The 11,230-nt window shown below is 37.6% G+C and overlaps 1 protein-coding gene across 2 annotated transcripts in view; it reads left to right on the plus strand.

The window, feature by feature from the left end:
• The first annotated feature begins 9,027 nt into the window (after positions 1 to 9,027).
• Positions 9,028 to 11,230, plus strand: part of zfpm2a (zinc finger protein, FOG family member 2a) — a 172,347-nt gene continuing 170,144 nt past the window's right edge. For both annotated transcript variants that reach the window (XM_024267352.2, XM_024267353.2), the window contains exon 1: positions 9,028 to 9,550. In XM_024267352.2, the coding sequence (XP_024123120.1) occupies positions 9,511 to 9,550 (40 nt within the window). In that variant the 5' untranslated portion in view covers positions 9,028 to 9,510. The remainder of the gene's footprint in view (positions 9,551 to 11,230) is intronic.

An 11,230-nucleotide genomic window follows, 5' to 3' on the forward strand; every position in this document is an offset into this window, starting at 1 on the left:
TTTGTAACATTATGGCTTTAGTATACTATAAACATTAATCAAGGTATGGATTCTATTTTATGCTTATTTCATTGCAGTTTTTTTAATTGTGTTATTCCAGTCCTTGTTGCCTGATATAAAAGCTCACACAACCAAAATGACTGTTCTTACCCAGATCATGCGTGTGAGGGCTACAGTGTCTGCCTTGCTGCTCTCCCTGAATGCATCATTTACTATTTCTAGATTTCTCAGGATGTGGTGATGATTCATCTGCGGCAGAGGAAGAAATAACCAATAACAGTTTGAGTCAGAGAAAAGATGGTTTTCAACCTCTCAGGGGTCATAAAGTACAACATCCGCAGTTTAATGTACCTCTCCTTGAGCAATGAAGGAAATACAAACCTAAAACCCAACCCGTATTAGCTGCATGCAAAGAGCTAACAGGCTTTTTGATCACTTGGTATCGGGCTGCAGACAGAAAAATCTAGATAAATACGCTAAGTTAGATTATTTCAACTTAGTTTAGTTTTCCAAATTCGGTTCACAACATCTTGGTCACATGACTTAAAGCAGCTAATTAGCATGGCTACTTGGATTGCTACGCTAGTAGCTCAAAGCTAAATACAAAACCCAAACAATAAAACGTTTTTGTAAAGTTTCTTCGGGGAGAAAAAGTCAGTGAGGAAACTAAAATAGAGCCTTTAACTTCAAAGAACAATAAAGCTGCTGTTTACAGACCAAACTGGGAGTTTTCCTCCACGTACTGAATTATTGAGAGTCGTTCTCATGTAGCAGAAGCTCTGTCTGATGTACGGCGACAGACACAACTGTTTCACACTCTGACAACATTGGAGACACGGGGGATTTATTTTATATTTAGAAAATACCAGTTTTACGACGTTTGCGTCATTTTATTGTGCTTTATTTATCCATCATGCCTTAGAAGTCTGACGTAGCTGAAGCTAGCGTCCCCAAAATCCTCTGGATGATATTAAACATTCGTAGATTATTTCTCGTCATAGTTAGATGAAGGTTACAGGAACTTCATTGAATGCTGCTGGTTATGAAGGTCATTCAGATTTTCTTCTTCTATTAAAGCTAACGCTAGCTTTCCAGGACGGGGATGAGACGTAGATCTGAAGAAGATCTTTTCTGTCCAGTTAAAGTTGATTACATTTCTGTGTTCACAAAATCACTAAAAACATAGATAAAGTCAGACAATTTCAACGTGTCTGACCATAAAGAAAAACTAATAACTGATGTGTTATTTTCTGACGTAGCTCCTCTTTGGTGTTGATCATAATCTGATCCCTGCAGGATAATAAAGGGAAACAAGGAGAAAAATAATTTGAAACCGTCAAAAAAAAAAAAAACATTCCTAATAAAAGCATTCCTATTTTTTTGTATGAAAATACAGTTCAACATAAGTTTCAATCAAAATGCTCAAAAATTAAGTAAATGCATACGTGTCTCAGAGTGGAGATTGTATATTTTTCTATTGAAATTGATTGGGTTACCTTTTATTATTTACATAAAATTGTGTTAAACAGTGTTCAGCTGTTAGCTTTGTCGTTCTAAACCCAAACACCGGAAGTCACTCTACACATTTTCGCTATTTTGTCAGACGTCAATGTGAAAAGGGTAGACATCCGTTCAGAAACCTTAGCTCAGAAAATGTTTATTTGTGTAGAAAAAAATACCCAATGAATGAGGATTTATGTAAAGATAAATATGATCCATCTGTTTGTCCTGAAAGATAATCTGAGCCTTGATTAAGTGTTAAAATGGCATTCTGCAGGAAAAATATCATTTCAATTTTCCTTTATAGAATTTATTCAAATTAGAAACGACTTCTACAAATCAACAACTTTGTTTAACTGAATCTTTATCATCTCCATACAAATTTCTACTGATGTTTTTAGTCTTTTTCAAATTACATTTCTTGTAGTAGCATTTTATTTTGAAAATAGACTATATAAGCTGTCAACCTCAGCCCGGTTCAGACGGTCCATGAAAATATTGTCTAATTTAAACCGGTGTGAGGCCGGAAAAGGGTCGGGGACCACAGCTTTAGATGGTTAAATCTGAAGAGAACCAGACCATGAACAAGCGGCGTTCTGCTCCTATGATGATTCTTAAGGCTTCTCTTCTTTATAGCAAACCGCACCATAAACATGTTTGAGAAAGAAAGGTAAGTGGAAATACTTGACTTGTGCATTCCTATTTTACTGTTTCTCTGGCTTCAGTTTTGTGGAGGTTTAATCAAACCGAGTATTTCTTTAAAAAAGAAAGAGTGGTTTAAACTTCCTTTTTTTTCTTACTTCCACCCTTATATCCCAATACAATTATTTAATACACCCACTCAGTCTGCATATGAGATATGAATATAATTGTATGTTACTTTTTAATTACAGGAAAAATCTAACTTGTAAGATGATGGGCTGGAAGGTGCCATTGCATTGTTATTTTTTTTTTTTTTCATCCTCGTTTTCTGATTATGTGAGCTGGTCTCCTTTGCTAAGCGATGATAAGCAGAATTTCCATGTTCTCTGCATAATTAATCCATCTTTGCCTCTCTTCATGCCAACTCTGCCGTTATCGCGGGCACATGCCTGAATTGCAAAAGAATCCTCTCTTCAATTGGAACTTATTGATATTCCTAAAAAAAGAAAAAGGAAAACTGAAAATCCTCAAATTTAAGCCACAGATTGTTAAATGGATTAATTTCGCGGCAATCGCAATCATCTAACGCAGGGAGACAGGCAAAGCAAATTGAAAGTGTCTCCTGTTTGTGGAGTTTTAGTCCCAAATGATAGGGCTTATTGGCATGTATTTTCTCCCTCCATAGTCAGAAATTACCATTTATTTGCATGCCATAAAATACTTTTATACGGTTGAAAATTCAGAGAATTTTCTTTCAATGTCTGTCTTCTTGATAACAACTTCAGCTTCCCACATCTGGACGCTTTTGATACTGGGTGAAAGGAATGTCTGAATATTTAATATTTTTATCTGCTCTCATCAATAGTTTTGCCATTAAGGATGGCTCTGCTGTTTGCATGAAGCCTGGCAGATGTAGATTTATTTTCTGAGCTGTCCACAGCCTGCCTTTCTGTGAATATATTGATGCATTTTTTCCATTTTGCTGTGCACTGATGCCTCTGCATATGTAATAAACCAGCAGACACACTTATAAAACACATCAACAGACTGTATTAGAATGCTGCATTTAGATGGGGCTCTTCAGTTACTCGTGCACACATTCGGATCGGAGGAGACACTGACTACAAACATCAAATATAATTTACTTGACCTCCTAAAAGTGAGGAAATTACAAGATGCTCAAACACGGCTCATATATAAATCAGCAAAAAGGTTATTTAGACACTTGACATATGATGCATGAGGATCAGTACAGTGCTGACATTTGGAGAGAGATGTTTAAAATTTAGCTAAAAAATTGAAATCTGAATGTGGTTTTGTCTGAGCTTCAGCTGCACGGCTCAGAGGTGTCACTCCTTCTCTGAGCAGATTATAAAATGTTGGCGGTCTGAGAGAATTCCAATTTTAAAAATGATTGTTTTGCTGCATGTGGCTCTTTTGTCCCTCCATTGTGGCTCTTTGGCTCATGCAAATAATTTGAATACATTTTTGTTTTAGTGTTTATTAAGCTTAATGTTTAGATATTTAAAATGTCAGATAATGATGGCAAAAGCTTTAATCTACTATTATTAGAATACATTTAATGCACATATTCTTATCTGCTGCTACTCAACAGTAGTTGGTGTTAAGAAGCGGTGTTCTTCAGAGAATTTAATCGCAATTACATGTATTCATTTTGCATAAAACCTTGGAAAAACATTTATGAAGAAATAAGTGAGCATGATATAAAATGTCATGTTTGACTGGTTCTAATTCTTAGTTTAAGTAAATCTGCTGCAACAGGAGGATCAGATTGTATTTTATTTTGAAAGAAACTTTTATGCTGCCAACCTAATTTGTTATATAGAAAAATCAAACATTTTAATAATAATAATATATGTGTATGTGCATATATACATATACACTCATATATATATATATATACACTATATATATACACATTATATATATTTTTATATATATACATTATATATATAAAAAAGATATATATATATATATATACACATTATGTATATTTGTATATTTATACATTATATATATATATATATATATATATATATATATATATATATATATACACACATTATATATATTTATATATATATTGTGTATGTATGTATATGTGCACACATTTTATATATATGCAATATATATATATATACTAATGTTTAAAATTTCATTTTAAAAATTAATGAAATATTTTTATAAACAAACTGGACCAAATGCTTGCAGATTCCTGGTTTAGGAGGATATAAACTGAAATTGTAATTTTAATTCGTTTCATTACAGGTTACTAGTATTATTCTATTTGGGAGGATTTTTTTTTACAGATTTCCATTTATTTTTATTTATTTAACTCTCAACTTGCAAAATTATTTTAACATTTTTATCTAAATGCTTCAAAAATTAGTTTCCTCCGAGTATTTTGTCTTCTCACTTAGTTTTCTGCAACTCCACTATTGAAACTGACCTCCTTGAAATGAGACGGGATATTTATGATTTTAATCCATGCAAAGCTCGCTGGTTATCCCCTGGAGGTTGCACAATCTCAGCTTTTGACCACATAAAAAAAGGAAGTCAGATTAGTGGGAAGAATATACTGCCCCATAGTTCTCTCCTTTTCTTCTCTTCCCTTCTTCTAAAAAAAGAGCCTTTATTTCCAGATTTACTCATTCCCAATGGGAGGGGCATAGTTTGTTCATCCCGCCCTCTTTTGGTGTTTTAATCTCTCTCTTCGACTTTAATGTTTTTGGTGTAATCTTAAGATGCTTTAGGGTTGTGTGGCATTTTGATTACTGCTTTTGTGCCTTCTTCAGCTCACTTGTACACGGCGGCGTCGGGAAAGGATGAGAAAAGACGGGGACTGGATGGATGGTGGCGGCGGAGCCTCTCTGGATGGAGCTGGCACCGAGGCCCGCGGGGCTGCGGGTGGTTTTGGCAGCTCGGCCGGCGGAATGGGCACTCTCTCAGACATCTGTTTGCTCGCCGCTGCTGGAGCTGCTGCCTGGCTGGATGCTGGGAAAGATGCTTGAAAGGTGGAGCATGCAGCCACAAACCGGCACATCTAGCAGCCGCTTTCTCTGACGCAAAAACAAAACATTGAGTTGCTTTTTTTGAAATAAATGCTACATCTATAATAGTATGGGTTCTATATTCGATTTTCACATTAAATAAAAAGGTTTTTATATTATTTTACTTTTATTTTTGGGGTTTCTTCTTTAATACTTTAAGTGTCATCTGTGACGCTTAAACACAAAATCGTTAGCATACTGTAACCTTTTAACCGTTAAAATGATCAATGTAATTCTTGAAGATTTTAAAGGCGAAAAGCGGCTCGCGCCGCTTTTCGCCTTTAAAATCTTCAAGAATTACATTGATCGTGTTAAAGTACTCTTCCAATTAAAAATTTTGTGTCTTCTTTAGGTCACAACAGCTATGCTAGGTCACAACAGCTAGCCTGGTACCTAGCTCAGGTACCGAGAAGAGCATCCGCCGTTCACATTTCTGTGGTCAAATCAGCATCACTGGATTTTTGGTGTGAGTTTCATCCAATACTTACAGTAGCAGGACTGAGAACGCTGGAAAATCTCCACCAGACTCCACGGAGCTTCTTGATGTGACCACGGAAATGTGAACGGCGGCTCATTTGACCGCAGTTGGAAAGGATTGTAAATCAATGAAAGAGCATTTTGATGTTAGCTTTGATTATTTGATCAAGAAATCTGAGAAACCAATGATTGAATGTATTGATCACAGTCAATAAACATTGGAGAATTAGCTAAAAGAGTCTTTGGTGAACTGGAAGGAGAAAGAATCAGGATTTTGGAGGAAGTTCTGTCCATGAAGATCTTCACTTCCTCGTCCAGCTGACATCTGGATCAGAACTATACAGCTGGACATTAACCAGATTGATGGATGTTTTTATGTAGCAGCAGTGGAGATTTAGCAAGACGCATAGCTATCATAATCATACGGGGGCGTGGCTTTTGGAGCCCCACCCCTTAAAAGGAGATTTTTGGAAACAGAACATGAAAAATGGCTTTTTAAGACATTTAAGTTGGAGGACTTTAGTTAAAAACGTCATAATAATAATTAAAACACTACTGGGAATGTTTTTTTTAAAATAAAAAAATGTCATAGGTGTACTTCAACAATTAAAAAACTATAGTAAATTTAAAGAACAGAAACACTGGAGCTCCGGTGTTCCTGTGATAAAAAAACTCAAAACATTTCATCTGACCGACAGAGTTATAGATGTGCCTCCTTTCCTACGTGCACGCGCACACACGCACGGATCTCACTTCCTCATGAGACAAACCAATCCCGAACAGCCAGAGGGTGACACCGCAGCAGGCAAACTCATAACACCGACGCCCAAGTCGAGCTGCTGAGGCTGCTCTTAGAGGAGCCAGTTGCTGTCCACGCCACGGCTGTCACTCCCAGCGCCACTGGACATGTGTGATCCCTTGAAGAAATCAACCTAGTAATTTGTCACGCTAGCCCCCCCACCATATAACAAAGTCAGCACAGCAGAGCAGCTACAGAGTAGCAGGAAAGCTGTTATTAAGGCAAGACATCAACTGGAGGTTGTTACAAAATTAACATTCAGTTAGTTATGATATGAAAGTTTATAGTAATTGGAGGTCACCCTGTGCATTTACAAATTAAAAAATTTTTTATTTATTTTTACAATTATCTATTCTGGTGAGTTTAATTTTTAGTTAAAGAACAGCTCTTACTTTTCCCTTATTGTGTGTGAGCAGAAACACAAATATTAACGTCACATTCTTTTACTCATCTAAAATTCTAAATTAAGGCTAAAAAAATGTGCCACGCCTTTCTTATAATTATTTCTGTTGTTTTCAGAGGAAAGTGCACAAATAGTTTCTCTTTTTTATGTATTATAGCTATATTTTTCAGTTTTTTTAAACTATTTTAAAATGTAAAAAAGAACTAAAGTATATTTAAAAAATGATTTTAAGTGATAAATAATAATTTAGATTTTTTGTTTTAATAAACATCCTGCTCTGATCACTGTTAAAAGTGATTAATTGGATCAATTAACAAAAGTCTGTAATTTGTTACAATACATTTTTGAGCTGAAAATTTTGATTTGATGAAACCGAATCATTTTAAATGTAATAAATTACTAAACTTTTGTTAATTTGTCCACTTTTTACAGTGTGAGCTTGTTTTTATTAGTTATTCATTTATTCAAACTTATTTCTGGACATAAACTGTATTATTCTCTTGAGAATTAAATTGAGGATATGATGCATCCACACCACTTTTGTGTAAAACAGTGCATGCATTTTAGCTGAAAGTCGCTCATTTTGGTAACTTGACTTTCTTTCCAACACCTTGACATCTCCTGGATGGGACAGGTGCGTGGGGGACACTGATAAGGAAAACATAAGGTTTTCAGAAAGAACAGGATGGAACAGCAGCCAGCTTAGACCCTCTGCCCTTATCCTCAAATCTGTTCCCCAAATGTGACTTGGCAGTTCTAATCAAATGATTTAGCACATTAAATCAACCTTTCCCCTCATAATCAGATTATGAGCGCACAACACAGCATCTCCGCTGCATACAGTATACCTTAACCTATTAATATGAGCAACCTTGTGTCAGTGATTTCCCCAGCGATGGACACAGTATCATGTTAATTATCACCGCCATCTGGTCTGAGCAGCAGAGAAAAAAAAGCTTTCTCTTCCTCTTGCAGATTTGTACCTGCCAATCAAAGCGGGCTTCAAACGAGCCACCGGGGCTCAGGAGGAGCACAGAAGACGCACGCTCCAGTCTCAGAGGATTTAGGAGTGGCGTTAAATTAATCTTGAGCTGGCAATTTGAGTCTCCTCTCGCACTGTTTTGTTGCAGCTAACACACATCATTATTGATTTTGGTGTTGAGCTCCTAATAAGGCCAGTAAAGGCTGTTTATGGCTGGTTAACATGGTCAGGGGACGCCGCTAAACCTTTTTTACGTGAGACTTTTTATGTCTTAGCAGCAATTTTAGGATCATTACCACCGCTAGGCCTCGCTTCCAAAAAATCTGGATGTTTGAATCCTGGCCAAGGCTGCAAATGCAAGGCGGTACAGAGAGGAGAGGGCAGGTGAACGGGCGACGGGGAGACCAGAGCGACGGATCCAGGACCCTCTCGGTGCAAACGCTCTCCTCACGGTGAACGCCTGCTGACCCGTCTGCCACATCAATTATTCCCTAGTTTCAGACTCCATCCCAAACTTGTGGAATTGGGTTACAAGATAATTTCACAGGCCACTTGCTTGTCTTCCTTGGTAGTCCAACTGGCTAATTGAAGAGAGTGATTTCCAGTTTGGGCAACAATTCAGAAAATAGCAGTCAAAATCTGAGTGATTTAAATGCTCTCTGCTTTTCTGTCTGTCTGACTGACTGACCATTTTTTTTAATATACAGTCTGAATATTTATTTTCTTTCCCATGTGGCCTCGCTGCCAGCGAGAAACTCCTGTCACTTCCTGACAGTTTATCAATTATTAATAAATTAAAAAAAATTATTCAAGATATATTTTGATTTATTTGTACTGAATAATTTATAATGAAATTATAAGATTTTGTTAAAAATAAATGTAAAAACATTTTCAACTTTTTTTGTCAAACTACCCCCCAGAGTGCATTCTGGGGAAATACTTTGGCAGAATTAAAAGCAAAAATAATATTTTTTTGCTTACAAATAATAATAAAAAATAAATAGTGTTAAAAATGTCCTTAAGATTTAAAAGACCAGAATGTTTTTATGTGTTTCTGCAGTAGTTGGAGTGAACCTGCGCTCAGCTCGCCTCATTTTTCAGCGACAACTCGCCCCAAAACAAAACAAGGGCGCTAATTAAGGGCGCCGCTAATTAATAGGAGGGAGTAAAAGCGATCGTGGATCAAGTGAAGTTCACGGGGCCGCGGCTACGGCGCCCGGGGAGGAACAAACCTTATCTTCAAACAAAAGCGCGAAACGCGTTCACCTCCCCAGTCAGTCCGTGCGGATCGCGGCGAAGCGCAGCCTCATCACGGAGCCCGGTGCTGAGGAAAGAGGAAGGGAGGACGCCACGGAGAGAGGGAGGGAGGGAGGGCTGCCTGCGTGCGTGCGTGCGTGCGTGTGCGTGTGAAGGAGAGAAAGTCAGAGCCAGAGCCAGAGAGACGAGAAAGATAAAGGAAAGACAGACGGAACGATAGATCCGTGCGTAAAAAGCGCCCCTTGTTCTTTTTCTTTCCCACTTTCCATTAGAAACATAATAAAACTAACCCAAACAGAGAGAACGACAGAGCGTGGATGAAGCCAAACCTATCGATCTGTCAGCACTACACCTGGATTCACTGACCGCCGCAGCAGGCATGTCCCGAAGGAAGCAGAGCAACCCCCGCCAGATCAAACGTAAGTTCCTCTCCTTTACGCGCCGCGCCGCCGCGCTTCCAGGCGGCTCGGAGTTTATACCGGACCGGAGGCTGCGCTGCGCTGCCGGCCGGACCGGACCGGCCGGACCGGCACCCGCGCGCCGCCTGTCACGGTGCTCGGGTCTCCCTGCGCGCGCTCCTGTTTTCTGGAGAAGATTTACAGTCCAGACCCGCCGATGCTGCCGCTGCAAAACTTTCACCGCTGCGTCCAAGTTACAGGAAAAAATCCAGTTATTTTATTTCTTCCTAAAGTGTTTTGATCGCATCTCTTTAACTGTAAATTTACGCTCAACTTTAGTGTTAAAAAAGTCGCAACAAGAGCAATGTTGGAAAGAAAACCCTTTCTTTTTTATTTTTCTGTTTTGTCATTTGTAGCACTCTAACGGGGATGTTTTTCCAACTTTCCTGCAGTATATCACTCCTGGGTTTCCCCTTTTCTTCTTTCAGATGTTTGAATAAATAATGATAAATCTCACTATACAGTTTACATTAAGCTGTGTGCATCAAAAAACATAAAACAAACAAAAACAAGTCATATTTGTATTAATTACATTATTGAATAATTATTTTAGGTATATTAACTGATTATAAGAATATTTTAACCTTTCTAACAATGTTATTGTCACATCTTTAGTTGTGTTTTGTTCATTTTATGGAGCCAGATGCTGATCAGCTGAAAGAATCAAATTCACACAATAATATTTTACGCTTTCTTCTGTATTTTTAAGGCCTTTTCTGAAATGTCGTGGAGTTGAGAAGCTGCAGATGTTTAGTAAATCATCTGTGCGACATGCAGACACACTGTCATTCCTCAGCTGACATCTGACAGTGTGTGTTCAGTGTGTGTTCAGTGTGTGTGTTCACTTCCACCACTGTGTGCGGCTGCTGAGAGCCATGCAGCAGACGCTTGATCACCGTGGATTACCATTTTCCTGCTCTGACAATCATCTCAACTTCAAAGATGAAGTGATTTTTGTGTTTCTGGATGTGTGTTTGTGGTCCGTGCACACACACATGTGGGAATTGATCATCAAGTTTCTTAAATTGTTGCAAAATTGTATTTTTGCATTTCATTTTTATTCTCTAGAGACAAAAATATGAGTTTATTTATATTTTTCATTTTTTATTTCACTTGTATTAATTTTTTTTAAAAAGCAAGAATAATTTGTAATTTGATTTACTGAAGGACTATTTGGATTTTGATCATAAACCTACTTTTACATTTTTTTTATTTATTTTCCGATAAGATAAAATTAAACTGTCGACTTTTATAATTATACATGTTAGTTGATATAAGTTCCTTCTGACTGCTTGTGCTTTTAGCATCCTCTAAGTGTTTCCACAACAACGTATGACGTGACGGCGCCTCTCGTTCTTTGGACCAATCCTGTGTTGGGATCCAAATTTTCGTTGCCGTGCGAAAGTACTCTAGCGTTTGTGTTTCCTTTTCCGCCACTGTGACCCGGGCTTTTGTGAAGTAGGATGTCATGTGTAAGAGCTTGTTAATATGGAGTTAGTGTGTAATCAAGCACTGGATGGAAACAAAAAGGTCACCAAGAGCCTAGATCCTCTCTTCTTTTTCTTCTCTGGGTTAATAAAAAAACCAAAGAAAAAAAGTCAGCACAGACAGTCGTTCTAAAGGACAAAAAGGTTGTTGGGC

This window comes from Oryzias melastigma, linkage group LG16 (assembly GCF_002922805.2).
Source record: "Oryzias melastigma strain HK-1 linkage group LG16, ASM292280v2, whole genome shotgun sequence".
Classification (NCBI taxonomy): domain Eukaryota; kingdom Metazoa; phylum Chordata; class Actinopteri; order Beloniformes; family Adrianichthyidae; genus Oryzias; species Oryzias melastigma.